The sequence below is a fragment of the Thunnus thynnus genome, chromosome 10 (genome assembly GCF_963924715.1).
Source record: "Thunnus thynnus chromosome 10, fThuThy2.1, whole genome shotgun sequence".
Classification (NCBI taxonomy): Eukaryota; Metazoa; Chordata; class Actinopteri; order Scombriformes; family Scombridae; genus Thunnus; species Thunnus thynnus.
The window spans coordinates 20,756,445-20,772,851 of NC_089526.1; the positions used below are offsets into that span (position 1 = coordinate 20,756,445).

The following is a 16,407-nucleotide window of genomic DNA, read 5'->3' on the forward strand; positions in this document are numbered from 1 at the left end:
ACGTCCAAACTGAAACCCCCCCCCCATCTGAAACTGTGGTGAGACCCCCCCCCCCCTCCCGCTCCCTCCCCGTGTATCCAGTGGTTCTGTCCACCTGGTGAAACTATGTAAATAGCTCTGTGGACTCTTGTACGATATCTCTGTAAAAAAAAAAAAAAAGAAAAAAAAAGGGGGGGGTGGGGGGTCCGAAAAGTGCCTGATCTATGTTAGCATCGTCCAGTGGTAATGTAAAGGTAAGACCACTTCTCTCATCTTACAGCTGATTTCAGGACTAAACCCTTCTTTCGTGTGAAGTTGCATGTCTCCTTTGAGCCAACCACCGAGTGTGTAACTGGACACGTGCATCTTGTGTTGGTCGTATGTAAATTAGCTAGATGATCACGGATGATGAGCTGGTACCATTTGTACAGGCTGCTTTTTATAACGACGAAACATGTTTTCCCCTGCTTCTGTGCTGTCTTTATTTCATGTGTGTTAATGTTTTTGAAGTGATTTTTTTCCGTACAGTATTGTGTTGTTTGCTTCTCTTTGCCAGTTTTTTTTGTTTTTAGCTGAGCTAATATTGGCGGTTTCCCCCCCAAAGGACTGTAGACTGAAGCAGATGCATCAGTTTTCTGCTACTTTAACACTGTGCAACACTCAAACTTATTACTTTTTAAATTATGAGTTTTATTCATGGAGAACATCAGGTTACCAGTATACCAATATGTCTTTTCTGTTATCACAAACCTGAGTCAGGTCAAAGAAATTATCAAGATGTGTGCTGAATTTAAGAGACTCATCTGTGTTGTTTTGTGTTTTTTGTAGCTGCCCCTGTTTGTTTTGTTTAGTCTTATGCAAAGTCGGGGTCTGTTCACTCTGGAGGCTGTTTGCTCACTGGTTGACCTCTGACCTCTTGCTGGAATAAGTCCTGGATCCAGTTATTATTCAAAACACTCTGTTGCTTCTCTGTGAAAACCAATAAGGACTGACCCACAAGTGTAAACTTTGCCTGTCCTGCACTGCAGTCTGAAAAAACAAGCACTAAATGTAACCAAAAGTTGAGCTGTTGAGCTGGCCGCGGTCTGTTTTCACCAGTTAGAACAAGGAATGTGTCTCACCACCTGCCCCTTAGTATGATATGAACTTATTTATTTTCTATTTTGTTTGCTTTTATAATCAATAAATCTGTAATGAGACAACAGAATTGTGTTTTAAGTCATTTGTGGCACAAAAGAGGACAAACTTAATCTAGATTTTACAATATTAGGTAAAAAAAGAACAAACTGCAAGAATGTATTAAATTGTTTATTAGCCTATTTTACAATTTACGCAACAAGATTTGATTTTTATTTCACACACTGACAAGAAGGAAAGCTGAGGATTTCCTGATGAAAGTCACTTCTACCGAAAGCACAATGATGACATGAATGTTGTCATAGTAACACATAAATAGTTTTTTTTTTTCTGTGAAGCCACAAGCCTTCAAAGTCAGGACCAGCTCTAACAGATGTCATGTTTTTATGGGCCAGAACTGATCATTTCATGGTTGCATAATCAGAGGAAAACCCACAGAATGTGACTCCTTCTGATCAGACTCAAGCTGTTCCTGGATAATTTATGTCTGCTGTGGTTGTGTCAAGATTAATACGACTGAGATGGACACTGTTATTTCCCCACAGAAAAAGGATGGAGTCTATGTTGATGATGCTGGCTTTAGTTTTATGACTGGTGAGATGAATTAGAGAAGTCCAGTCAAGACTTGATGCCAGTTTTGAGAAGAGGAAACTACAGCCAACTGAACTTACTGCTGGATTTAAAGGACCAATGTGTAGAGTTTAGTGGCATCTAGTGGAACAGACTTGGCAGAAATGGAATATAATATTCATAAGTATGTTTTAATTAGGGTATAATCACCTGAAAATAAGTATTGTTGTGTTTTCTTTATCTTAGAATGAGCCCTATGTGGATCCTCTATCCACATAGCCCACCATGTTGCACCGCCTTGTTGCTACAGCCCAGAATGGACAAACCAAACACTGTACACTCTGCAACCTCACCGCTAGATGCCACTAAATCCTACAAACTGGTCCTTTAAGCAGAGACACTCATCTGACTTTGTTTTTTTAAATGTTTTTTCATCTTTCATCTGACCAGAAGAAATCAAACATGTCACTGAAATCCTATAAAACCTGTTTGATTTAACACTTTTTCAAGTATCATAACAAAATCGAAGAAACTGTTATTTTCAGTGTAACGTTATTATGAAAACCTTTTCTGCTTCGGTCACGTTGGGCTTCTTTGATTCATTTCATCTTGTAATCTTCAGGTCTGTGGAGAAAACACAAGACAACACATTAGTATGGAGAGGCATAAAAGTCGGGGAAAAGGACCGATTACACGGAAAAACATGGCGAGATAGTGACAGATGAGAAACCAGACAGATCTTATCGTTTTCTTTTTTCAAAATGAGACAAAACACAAAAAGAAGATGCTGTGTCTGTCCTCTTTAATTTTGAGCAGAGATTGCAGACAGATATTATCAGGTCATGCTGTATTGCTTTTGATACAAAGTAGAAAAAATGTTATCAAGTGTAATAGCTCTGCTATCAACTACAGCAGTATGTTTATGTTGTTGATTTTCTGTCTGAGTACTTGTTTGTGTGCGTGTGTATTGTATGAACGGGGAGGAAAGGGGGCTGCATATCCAATAATAATCTTTTGCCTGAGCTCCAAGGTTTCTGAGAGAATATTAACTGTGTTTAATAAAGGGTAACGATTGAATCGCCCTCGATGACCTCAACCCCATCTCCCATGGCACACACACACACACACATATTTGATCAGTAAAATGAATAAAGAGTGTGAGTGAATATTAACTAGGCTAAGGCCCATCTCTTAAATAAACCAGGATTAGCTTGACCTTGACGACCACACAGCGACAGGCCTGAACGGACACACTGATTGGCTGAGGAGATTGAACCAGTAAACAATAAGAGGTGGCTCATTCATCACCGCATGCACGCACACTCTGACAGCAACGCCGAACATAATACAGACATGCTGTACGAGGCTCAAACACACAGAGGACAGTAACAATGGAAACAGTTTTTGGATCACGGCTTTCTGTGTAAATTTCGTTTAATTCTGTTATTACACTTAAACTTTGAGGTATCCTGAGATATGCGCATCAAATGTGGGTTATCTTTAGTTTAAACGTGTTATGGAAGGGTTTACTAGATCAGAAACATTGAAATGGTGTTGGGATCATTGTAAAGTACCATATGGATAAAGTTTAAAGGATCAGTCCACCCAAATTACAAACAACAGTACAGTCTGTTTATCGTGAGTCTGTGTCTAAAGGTTCGTGTAATGTGTTCTTCTGCCATGGAGGAAATAAATTCTATATTGTTTAGTCTTATATTCAGGCCAGTATGGCATAAATTGGGTTTATTTAACCAGATTTTGAGAATCTGAGATTTCTTTCTACAGTGGAGGTGAACAGACATTTGTGTGTGAAACATGACATTTAAACTGTCTCTTCAGTAGAAAGTGGCTCCAATACAAATAGTTACGTTGAGGTCTTTGGTTTTTGCAGGATAGCTGATGTTTCTGGAAATACTTGTTGCTGTTCAATGTTTTAAATGTAATTTTAAAATACTCTGAAGACCAAAAAATAGGAAAACGTCAAAAAACCTGGACTTATAGAGCCAGACACTATCTGACAATAGTTTTTGATGGTGATTTGGGTGAACTGATTCTTTAACGTGACAAAGAACCAGTCAAAAGTTTGGACACACCTACTCATTCAAGGGTTTTTCATCATTCTTTTTACTATTTTCTACATTGTGGAACAATACTGAAGACACAAAAACTATGAAACAACACATATGGAACTATGTAGTAAACAAAAGTGTTACACAAACCAAGATATCTTTCATATTCCCATGTGGTGCTACTTCTGAGCCAAAAGTAGAACCATATACAACAACCTGGAGAGTCAAAGTGTATCAAACCTTTGGTTTAAGCACTAAGGCTAAACTTTTAAATTTACCACTTGATCTTTTTTTACAAGCTCACAAACACTCTGAGTAGCTAAAACAAAGACCACCAGTGAACTTCGGAGTTGAGCTACAGCCGTTGCAGATGAAGAGGAGCGACCCTGACCTGGATAAGGAAGTAGAAGACGGACGCTAAGGCTCGTGCTGAGCAGGTGGAGGACAGAATGCTCTCAGTTAACCTGTCAGAATGATGTTTATTACAGGTGGAGCAAGAGAAATACAACATTATCGTGACAGTAAACCGTGGGTCACAATGTCAGTCTAATCTCCCACCAGAAAATACTTCACTCAGAAAAGCCATGAATATGATTATGCCAAATAACAGATGCTCTCTCGCCTCCCACAGAGACACCTTGTGTGTCCCGACAGCCAGGAAGGAGGCGGAAAACAGACAAACTTTCTCCACCTATGTCTGTCACACTTTGACATTTATATTCAAAAGGTTTGGGACAGGACGTTTTTTTTCTACTACAGATGCAACATCAGCTGTTAATTACAATAAAAAAGATGAAAAGATGATTCCTGCTGAACAATACGACCACAGACACATCTACAGAGTTCAAGCTGAGAGGCCGTTATATTCTAGAGCACCTCAATGATGTTTGGTGGCAGCACAATGAACAAAAGCCTCCATTTATAAAGCTTTTCAGGGAAACTCAAAGGGCACTAACGTAACGTAATGTAATGTAACTTTATAGACAACATTCCAAAATATTTTAAAAACAACTTATCAGACTTTGTCAGGGACAGAATGATAAAGTCCTAGACTCATTTCCATCGTTGTCCCGAGTATTTTCAGATGTTCAACCATTCAGCAAGATGGTGACAAGAGTTCACTGACTGTCATGAAGAAACTTCACAACACAAGCACCGATCGTAGACAATTGAATCCCAAGAACAAACAAACGATAAAATGTTTTTATCGATGTACTCAAGACAAAAGGCAACACAGCCTCACATAACATCACATTATTAGAGACAACAGTTGTGTGACACTGTGATAAAAAAAAAAAAAAAAAGTGAATCAAAGTCTAAACATGAAAAACATCAAGATATCATCATTTTATTCAGGAACTCTGTCTAGTAGCTGTTTGTTTTGCCTTTGACTTAAAGCTACATGTATTTGACTTGTAGACTCTCCATGGCCCCAGAATACAGAAAGATTTCTCACTCGTGAGAGAAAACACCACAAAGACAGTAAGTAAGAATGTCAACTTGGGGGAAAAGCTTATTTTCATAGGGACTACAAGTTTATGCAAGTACCTACAACTAAATTTACACAGGAGTGGTAAGGGAGGCGACCGTGTCCACAACTCCCACTGAAAGTGTGGTTTTTGGTGGAAATTCCCCTCTTTGTTGCTTTCTGTACATCATGTCACATATGGACAGCTCTTTGTTGGCTGACAATCATTCACACCGCAGCCACATGTGTTTATAGTTACAATAAAAAAATGTTACAACTTATTAAGTGTCAGAGTCAAACTGGCCACGAGAAGGGCTTGGCAGGCTTTTCAGTTGGATCTACTCATGCATGCGTTGCTTCGTAAAAAACCATGAAAACAACGCTGTGCTGTGTAAAAGCGCCTTTCACCTCTGACGTGGTCTGAGCAGGACAGGGCAAAGGGTGAGTTTAAACTCCCATTCTCATTAACAGAGATTGTGTCACTGACAAGATTGTGTCAGTGACACAGCGCCTGAGCCTCTCCTCTAAAGTCAAATTCACAAGTCAACAACAATCCAAATGTTCACAACAGACCTTTTTCACAGCAGAGGTTTTGACTGGTCATAGCAGGGAAAGCACATGTGTTTCTAATAAAATTAACAATGGCTCTGTTCTGTTCAAGTGTCCCAGTGAGCCATGACATGACAGTGTGACAGCATGCACAATGTCAGGGGCCAGATGCATAAAACTCTGTGTGGATTCATGACTAAAACTGTGTGCGCACACAAAGAAAATTATGCAGATGCATTCTTTTTGTCAGATTTATAAAAGCCGTGCGCACACATGGTTCTGTTTTATAAATCTCAATCGTCGTGGAACTGGGCGCACGTGCACGAGCCTCATTTCCACTCCCACAATTAACCGTAAATGGATGAAAACACACTTTGAACCAGCTGTTTTCATATCAGTTCGCCGCCTGCTCCGCCAGTCTGTACACCTGTCAGTGAAACTAACGGGGAAAGTAGAGGTGCAGTTTCACCGACTGTGTTGCACCGGCGAGGTTTTCCAACAGCAGAACAGCTGTCATTACACACTGCTGTGAGGCTCTTTATATCGTCCATGTCATTAATTCATCACATGGACCATAAACCATCTTCGGCAGTAATATCTCAAATGTAATCAATGATTAATTTGTTGCGCTCTTTTCTAAACCGACTTTACAAGCCATGTCACAACTATAGATAATAAAAAGAATATTAACAGTAAAATAAGCTGTCGACTCCTATATAAATTAAAAGAATAATAAAATGAATCACACAAAGTAATTTATCAATGTTACCTTAATAAATGCGCCTTTGATTGGCATTTTACAAATATCACACAATCAGTGCAGCTGGTTATCAAGCTAAACAAACAATGTTTTACTAAAAGATTCTGTGTCTCAGCTTATATTTCATCTCCACCTCATCACATCACACTCACATCACGTTAGAAAAACACATGTACGCCCGGTCTGAAGAATGTGTGAGGTGTGCAGATTCTGCTTTTATAAAGACCAGTTTATGTGCGGGAAGTGGTGTATTCATAGTTTCTGTGTGTACTCATCATTTACTAATCTAGCCCCAGGACCCTGAAACTGAAGCAGCTGAATGGAATTGAACCATGATTAATTTTATTATTAACACCTGTGCTTTTCCTGCTGTGATATCAGGAAAAAGGATAGTGCTAAAAGAAAAAGCCACTGTGTTGGTGCCTCTCCATCCGCTTGCAAACCTGATATTTGTTTTGATTGTGAAATACTTTTATTCCTGTTTATCCAGGATCAGGTCATTAAAGACTTCCTGAAAGTATTATTTGTCTTTACACATTACTACATGTCTACTGCTTTATTCCAAACAGGATATCATCTAATGTTAGTTTATAAGAGCTACTAGCTACTACTACTATAAACAAAGAGGGTCTTTAGCAAAGCACACTTTCTGTTACATCAGCTGACTTTATGAAAAGTAGGATTGTGAGATGGTACTCAGTTCAACATCACCCCCTTCTGGCTGTTTGTTATTAGTGCAGAAAACCAGAAGATGACTGTATGTGTGTGTGTGTGTGTGTGTGTGTGTGTGTGTGTGTGTTTGTGTGTGTGTCTCATGTGGGGGACGTAAATCTGTTTACACAGACTTGTGTGGACTTGCCTCCCTTATGGGAACAGTAAGTCCCCTTGACGTAAAATCATTAATTTTAGGGTGAAGACTTGGTTTAAAGTTAAAGTTAGTTTAGGCTTATATTAAGGTTAGGGTAAGTCTCCAGGAAATGAATGTAAGTCAATGTAATGTGTCTGTCTGTGTGTGTGTGTGTACCAGGTATTCCTTTTTGTGGGGACATAAAGCAAGTAAATCCCATAACGTAAATCGTTAAGTGCAGACTTAAGGTTTAAGGGTAGGGTAAGGGGTTAGGACAAGTCTCCAGGGAATGCATGCAAGTCCTCTTAAGAGATGGAAACACGACTGTGAGTGTGTGCGTGTGTGTACTATAAATTAGGAAATTATTTGTAGGAAGTTTGTCTGCCAATTAAAAAAGCCATTGGAAGGTAGAAGTTTGGGTTAAAACATTACATTTTGTAATTTGTGTTTAGTTCAGTCAACTGAATTTGAATAGTGCTAAAAATGAGTATCAGTTTGAGTTTGTTCCTCTGTAGGAATTTCAGCTTTTGCCATTATGCATGGTGTCAGCTTGTAGCAACTGAACATAAATCATTTTTAAAAATACCAGTGTGTCTAAAGTTAACATCTTGATATGATCATCACAATGAATGACCCTCGCTGGCAAAGAATTACCATTAAATATCAAACCTGATAACAACTCCACTTTAAAATGAGACATTACAATTACATCCTACAGCAAGTACATTGTTGTTGATTTCTCATTGCTGGTTCATGACAGTGATTCAGTTTAGCTCACAAGCAAGACAATGTTGTGAGTTTGAGTTTGTACGTGTGGGCTGAATTAAAAGACCTTATTGTTCAGAGGTATTTATATGAATGTGCAACACTCCACGCAAACACACACACACACACACTCAAGTTTCTTTGAAAGGGAGACAGCACTAAGGAGAGTGAGTCACTGATCCTGTTAATCCTGTGTATACTATTGTAGTGCATTCATCTCCTCCCATTTGTATTTGTGTTTGTGTGCAGTGACACCTACACATGCACTGTGTGTATATACAGCATCTGTGTTTACGTGAGCATTGCTGTGTGTGTGTGTTTTTCAACATACGGTGTCCACAGTCTGGGGAAAGCGTCTATCTCCTCCTGGGTGTACTCGCTGAGCTTCCTGGGGATTTCTCTGGGCTGAGGCAGCTCCTCCGTCAGGTTGGCTTGGATGTCATCTGGCAGCTCCTGGTGAGGGGTGGACAGAGGAGAGACAGATATTGAAAAAAAAAACTGTAGGGATCAGAAAGCGCCATCTTTTCAAAATTACTCATACGCAACTTAATGCTGCCTGGACTGTTCTGAATTGCTGATGGGACTGTCGACATTCACAAGGCTCAGGGAGCCATATGTTTGTAATTAGAGATGCACACTGCTGCAGTGCACACTATCAACACTGCTGGTGGATATCAAGACAGGACCGGGCCAAAATAAATGACAGGTATCCGACTTTCTTTCATTCTGACACCAAACACGTCATGTATTACATCACCAACCAAAACACAAGAGATCTGGTTTTCGTCCTTTTTCCACACATGGCTAGGATTGATTGATAATAGTGTTCTCAATAATATATACTGTATTATAATAAAAATTACATCCAGTTAATGCAGGACAATTAACTGACTGTCAAGTACATTTTTTCTTTCAATTTATTCCAGAAGCTGTGATGTGTGATGCTGGTTCTTCTCATCGATGTACTTTTAAAACAATAAAAAAATGAATCCATTTAAGTGCCAAAAATGTTTCTGAACTGTAGGTCTGTGAACTGCAGTGTCGATAATTCACTCCAACAATGACTCAATGCACCTGGAGGAGACAGTTATGATGGAAACATATTAGACATCCAATGTTAAAATACAATTGGGGGCAGCAGAACAAGTTACATTGTTCAACACAACACAGAAAATCCAAAGAACAACACTGATATTGACAAATAATTGTATATCTTCAGACACGGAGCGACACTAGTATTCATTTGGAGTTGTGTCCAGTATTCACTTTTCTTTAAGCCGTTTTGGTCTCCATCAACTCCTGAGAAAAATATCTGGCTGTTCACCTGTTAAATGCTTCACTGTGTTCACCAGCTAGTTGCTAATTTTGTCTGGATGCTATTTGTGGTTGGGCAGATAGCTCACAGTGAGGTTTCTGAGCTTTTTTTTGCTAAAAACAGCCATCTGCTGCTGCTGGAAACCAGTTTGATGTGAGCAGTGAGACTGAACCATATATAGTGACAGCTCTTAAAACCAAAACAATAAAGTCAGGTAAAAATTCTTTGTGGGTTTGTTACTACGAGTGACACCTTTCACTTTACATTTAGTCATTTACATTTAAATGTATATAAAAATATTGATAAGTGCAAGTCAAGCTGAAATCACATTTATTCATCTCTTTTTGCAGTTAAAAATAAATTCTGTGTTTTTAAAATTTATAGTTGTTTTATTGTTAAAAAAGGAGGAAAACGGGTCTTTGGGAAAATATGAGAAATGCTCCTTTTCCTCTCAGCTGCCTTGAGAGGTGTGTCAACATGAAATTTTATTTCAGTTCAAATTTATATGAGACCAAGAAAAACTTTTAAAGTAGTGTTGAAAGAACCAGTTAGAAACACAGAACAGTTTTCTCATTACACTGTAAAATAATAGCCTGAATGTTAAAGGAGCAGGCTACTGGCCAGGACGTCCACACTTCAAACACCCGTACCGACTAGAAAGATGTGAGGTAAAGAAGGTAGGCAAAAGGTAAAGAAAAGCACTAATCTCTACTACTCTACTCTGTCAAAGTCAACATCCATTTTTTTTCTCCTTGACTGAACCAACCCAGTGGAACAAAAGATATTAATTGTACACTAATTCATTTAAAAATACCTTACAGGGGTTAAGCAGCCATATTTATGAAAACTGGCTCATTCGTTTAGGTCTACATCTGCAAAATGATATCAGATGATGTGTCCTCTTTGTGATGGTCCTTGATGAACCTGGATGATGAAGATGTAGGGGGACATCAGCCCTGAGAGATAAGGAGGAACAGTGAACTTACGTCTTCAGGAAAGATGTGTAATCGCTGCATCATGGTGCGCCGGTGCAGATTCTTAGGCAGCATGCCGTAAACGGCTAACTTCACAATCTGGTGAGGAGAATGACATAAACACAATTTACATACAGTCAAGTCACTGTTTCTTATAAAAGTCAGTGTCTATAGCAACTTCGAATACGGTTTTCTATATTTTTCTAACATTTGCTTCCAAAAACTGTTTTTCAATGCAAAACTGGTTGCACAAATGTGAATTCAACTTGGACAGAGTTACTGGACAGAAATATTGGCTGTAGATGTTGGACAGAGGCAGTGCTGACAAACCACTCATCTGTCCAATTTCATGTCTCTCTCCTCAAACCCCGGTAAACCCTCCAAACCTCATTCTGACTAAACTACCTTCAGGACAAACGTCTGTGGTCAGAAACTGGACTAAAATCTGGATCAGCAAAGAGCCAACAGCTGAGTATGGGTCTCTCTTGGTTTTGTAAAATACAGATTGGGAAGCAGTGCAGGTCACTCACCTACCTCCGTTGATTCCCACAAGACAAGAACCATTTACTGAAACTTCTCCACGTGGAAACACTCAACAAACTGTTGCTGTTGATGTTTAAATGATTCTGAACAGTCCTGTTGCTATTGTGTAACATCAAAACCACTCTTGGCCAGCAGAGCTCAGGATTCAGGTTAAAGGACAGATTCACGATTTTTCAAGTCTGTCTTAAAACAACAGTCAGGAGCCCAAATGAACATTGAAACAGGCTTTTCTTGCCATAATCATTCCTCCTGTTCATACTGACCATTAGAAGATCTCTTCATAATGTGCTTACAATGTAAGTGATGGGGGGCAAAATCCACAGTCCTCCTTCTGTGCAAAAATGTATTTAAAAGTTTATCTGAAGCTAATTTGAAGCTCCATCCATCCAAATGAGTCAAATCAAGTAAATATCTTTCAACGTTTTCTTTTAAGGTCACAAATATTTTTTTTATTTTTTTTAATAAGCTCAGCAATTCCCTAAAACACCTGGGCACTGTGGTTTTTAGCAAATGTTACTTTAACAGGAGTAAATAGTCCATTTGTTGGGGATTTTTCAGGCGCGAATTGATACACATTTGATGTTTTATTGAGTCATTAAAATGGCACCAGCACTGTTTTTGTGGATGAAATCAAAATAGACCACAGTGCTCATGTTCATGATGATTTTTTTGGACAATAAAGACAAAAAGTTGCTGTTTCTCTCTTGTGCCAAAGCCTGGATGTTTCGTAACAAAGGAGTCGACTGCCAGTGGTTTGTAAGTACTGTATGTAGGTCACGTCAAGTTCTGAATGCAATTATCACTGTGTGAAGAAAGCTGTAGTGTGAAGCCAGACTCTACTCTTCCTGTCACACACTGAAGAGTCTGTAACCCTGAAACCATGAATATGCAACACAACCAAAACCACAGGAATTATCCTTGAACTGACATTCTTGTACTGATATTCAGAACGTACGACACATCACCGGAGAAAATCCACTGCTGCTAAATCCCAGTTCTCCGCGCTTCACATTAATATGCACAAACAGCACATATGACGGAAAGGATAAGTGTCACAGCAGCTGATACCTTCTCTGCACAGCATGTGGCAGACATAGAAATGAAGACTAATCTCCATCAATGTGGGTTAAATCACACATACAATGTAATAGAAATACATGATGAAAGGCAGCAGCGGTATTTGTAAAATGTTTAGAATATTTTTTTGTGAAAATAATGTTTTAAAAATGAAGGATACTGATTGACAGAATACTGATTGACAACACTTACAGCTTTGGGGTCCTTGGAGTGGAGCTGGGCAGCTGTGACTTGTTTGAATCCACCTGGATACCTTTAGATAAGAAGACAAAACTAAATGAGTGCATGTTGAGCATGACAAGCTAAACATGGTGCTTTGTAATTCAACCTGCCTGTATAAGATGATATGAAACTACAATGCTTTGACATCTCTGAAACTTATCTTGTATTCCATTAACAGTTCTATAATCATACAGGAAACAATGCTGCTCACACAAATAAACTTCTACTGAACACAATAAAGTGATGAATATATTTAAAAGATGAGAGAGAGAATTCTGTTTTGGATTCTGCAGTTCACTCATCTAAACAAAGAAAGTAGATTATCCACTTGTATGACACAGAAGTAATGTCTTTTTAGCAGCCGGAGAATATATGAGCATCCTATGCGGATGTCACTATGTGTCACTCTGTGTTGTATAAGCTTAGAGAAATAGCCTCGACTCTCAAATGTACACGCATAAATTACAGTACAGAAGAAACTGGATTATTCATGGCTAGCTCTCCTCTTCATAACTGGTTGTCATTATGAGCAAAATCATCTTTTAGACAGAAAACAAGTCTGTGAGTCCAGAAAATAAATAAAAACACAACACTAGAAAACCACTGATGCAGGTGGCCAAAAAGCAAACACTTCTTACAAGTGTGAACAAGAGGCCACAGCAACACAGCTGTTTTCTATTTATATTTTGATTCCTGTTATATATACTTACCCCGTGTGTGATGAATAGACTTTCTGCTCCCATTTGTTTCCAGAGAAAGCTATGTGTTTACTGTTTATTACTACGACGTGGTCACCACAGTCACCTGCAAGATGTTCAAGGTTTGGTTAAAAAAAAAATATGATCAGAGAGACACAATTATTATACCAACAGCAGTTTTCTTCTGGTTAACAACAAGTTAAGGATAAAGACACATCTTCCAAAAAACAAAGAACATTACACAAATGTCCTCTTATAGTATTGGTAGTGGTATTATGCATTAGAGAGCAGAAAGAAAATATATTTTCTATATACAGAGTTTATCCACTACCGACATCGTGTGGCTGTTTCATGCCACGACAACCTTGTTCTGCGATAGAGTGAAGTACTCACTCAGTGCGTGGTAGATGGGTTTGTGTTTCCCCTGTAATCTAACAGAGCACATGGTCGCTATTTTCCCAGGAGGCTGCATCCGGGCATCGATTACAAACCAGGACCGTGCGAAAGTCGCCCATTGCTGAAAGGAGAGAGAATAGGTTAAATAAAGTGATAGGTGTGGATAAATGCTATCAGGAACAAGACAGACCCTGCAGGTTCTGTGACAATAAATGGCAGCTTGTTTCCTGTTTCAAGCTACTTATTCCAAGGACAGAATACTTCTAAACAAAAATTATTATTCCTTATTTCTAATGTTGCTGTACCCTTACTGTCATAAAATGAAGAGTTCATGACCTTGAAACCTTGAATATGCAACACCAAACACCCCAAATTATCCTTTTAATGACATTCTCATACAGATTTTGAGAACAAACGCACCAAATACCACATTTAATTCCTGTTCTCTGCACTACACATTACTATGCACGGGCAGCAATGAAGGAAGGGATAAGTGTCAAACGCCTCCTCTGCACAGCTTGTGGCAGACACAGGATTTAGACTCAAGGAATGTAGGTTAAATCACACGTACAGCAAAATAAACATCCATGCTGCGTGTATACGCTCATGTTTAACGCATGCCTGACGGCTTTGTTGCGCCTGTGACAACGGTACAAATCACAATTTATCATTTTTATTAGTAAATAGAGTCTGTTGGCCTTCCCATCACAGCTCTGTTCACCTCTCACCTGCCAGAGACCTGTGTAGGTTTGCGGTAGAGCTACAATGCTTAATCAATTAGTTGCTTACAATTAAATTAACTGTCAACTGTTCTGATAATCAATTAATCATTTCAAGTAATTTTAAAAAAAGAAAATTTACAATTTTTCTGGTTCCAGCTTCTCTAATGTGAATATTTTCTGGTTTCTTTAGGCCTCTACAATAGTAAACTAATTATCTTTGGGTTGTGGACTGTTGGCTGAGACAAAACAAAACAATTGAGGACGTCACATTGGGTTGTGGAAAACAGTGGTTTACATTTTTCACCATTTTATGAACCAAACACCTAATCGAGAAAATAATTGTCAGATTAATCGATAATGAAAATAATCCTTAGTTGCAGCCCTAGTTTGCAGTGCCTTTAAAACCAACTTATTATTTTTCTTATTTAAATAACATATAAATAGGAAAATCTTGAGTACGAGTCCAAAATATTTTATGTTTAATATTAAATGTGGATGTATCACTATGCCCAGAAGTGTGATTGCTGGGAGTTCAAGTGGATGGATTGAAATCTGCAGTAACACAACACCTGATAACAAAAGTATTTCATGGTTCAACAATAAGGTGCCTGATTGCTCAGGGCAAGTAAAATGCCACATCAGGCTGGTAAATCTAGCAACTCACTTGCTCAATCAGGCAAGTGGTAAAAAGAATTACCAGAAATAAAAAAATTACCAAATGCCATTTTCGATATGCAAGAATGTTTGTTGCTTCACATTTATGACACTCTGTCCTTGTTTGGTTTCATTTACTTAAATAAAAATTAAACATTACAGTTAACATTAGTTTTTGTTGTGAGGTCTATTTGATAACTGCTAATAACTAAAACAATTTGTATAGGGGCAAGTAAAAATTGACTTTGGACAAGAAGATTTCTGCATTAATGTTGAACTCTGTATTCCTTTCTGTGAAAAGGATTGTACTAATAAATTGAAGTAAGGAAATCAAATTGTTTTTGTTTGAATTACTGGCTAAAGGACTTTATCGAGATAATGGCTTACATGGACACTTATAGAAGACTATATAAATAATGGACACTTAGATTAAGAGGTGATCTGTACCGTTCAAGATACAAAGCCAGTATAATGAACAGAAACCTGAACCTTGTATGTAAAAAGGAGAAGTCCAGTCAAGAAGGATTAGTGATGCAACAATCTCCTAAAGATGAATATTATATTTATATCTTTTTGTCTGTAACATCTGGCATAATGTCCTTGTGTTGTGAATTCGTGATGTTTGTATTAGGTCTTTGGTGTATTTATAAAATGTAAATAAAAATTAAAAAAAACAAACAAAAAAACATCAACTTATGCTATGAACGTGCCAAAATAGTATGGCAATACATTATGTTCCATTAAAATGACGCATTTAACATTTTCTAACTCACAAAGACAATATATCAAATTCCCTGACTTCTCCTACATGGAATAAACGGATCAAACCTTTTTATTTCGTAAATTTTAGGTCCTTACATTTCTAAAATGTCATAAAATCTTAAAATATGCAGCAAGTAATAAAGCAGGTATGAGCACCACACTACTGTATGTCAATGTCTGAAGCTTTTATAGACGCAATTACACAATTTTGTAAACGTATGCATGCTATAAAACAAACAAAACAAATAAAATAATGCTTGCTTCAAGCTAACATAACATGCAGATATGATGTTAGGACGCAGGTGACAGTTTAAAGATGCTAAGTGCGTTTGAGCTAAAAGACTAAAGTAAAGCTACAACAGCTTCAGCTCTGTGGGGACTCTCTCTAACCCACAGTCCGCTGGTTTAACCTTCACTGACGGTTTAACAACATTAGATTTGTTAGTTTTATTACAACTTCATCACATAACACACACCGTGGCTAGCTCGTTAGCAACGGTTGCTAACAGCATATGATGTGACGACACGACCTCGCAGATAAATATAACGGTTAAACAGTAGCTACAGTGAGATAATGTGATACATAAAATATATATTTACCTGGGCAGATCTGGAGAAACTTGACATTTTGATAACACTACTAGCACATCCTCAAAACATTTGACCCTCAACTCAACGTGAGTGACGGTCCGCTGTGAGCTTTTACTCGGCTGAAACATGACCTGAGAATTCACAGTTCCGCAATTATGTATATTTAGCTAATGTTCTAAAATACAACACCCTGCTATTTCATTGCTATCATTGTATTAAATGTTAGGATATTTGACCTTTTTTAAAAAGGTAAAAACGTATTCAGTTTTCAATCGAAAATTTGTTTTCTACTCGGATTTATTTTGACGT

The 16,407-nt window shown here is 38.1% G+C and overlaps 1 protein-coding gene across 1 annotated transcript; it reads right to left on the reverse strand.

The window, feature by feature from the left end:
• Positions 1–1,274: 1,274 nt before the first annotated feature.
• mrpl13 (mitochondrial ribosomal protein L13) lies at positions 1,275–16,266 on the reverse strand. Its single transcript, XM_067602033.1, has 7 exons — positions 16,108–16,266; positions 13,367–13,490; positions 12,986–13,079; positions 12,246–12,306; positions 10,446–10,532; positions 8,476–8,597; positions 1,275–2,310 (listed from the first exon to the last, which is right to left on the reverse strand). Exons 1-7 carry the CDS (start codon positions 16,132–16,134, stop codon positions 2,286–2,288), a joined length of 540 nt encoding a protein of 179 aa, XP_067458134.1. The 5' UTR covers positions 16,135–16,266; the 3' UTR covers positions 1,275–2,285.
• Positions 16,267–16,407: the final 141 nt, after the last annotated feature.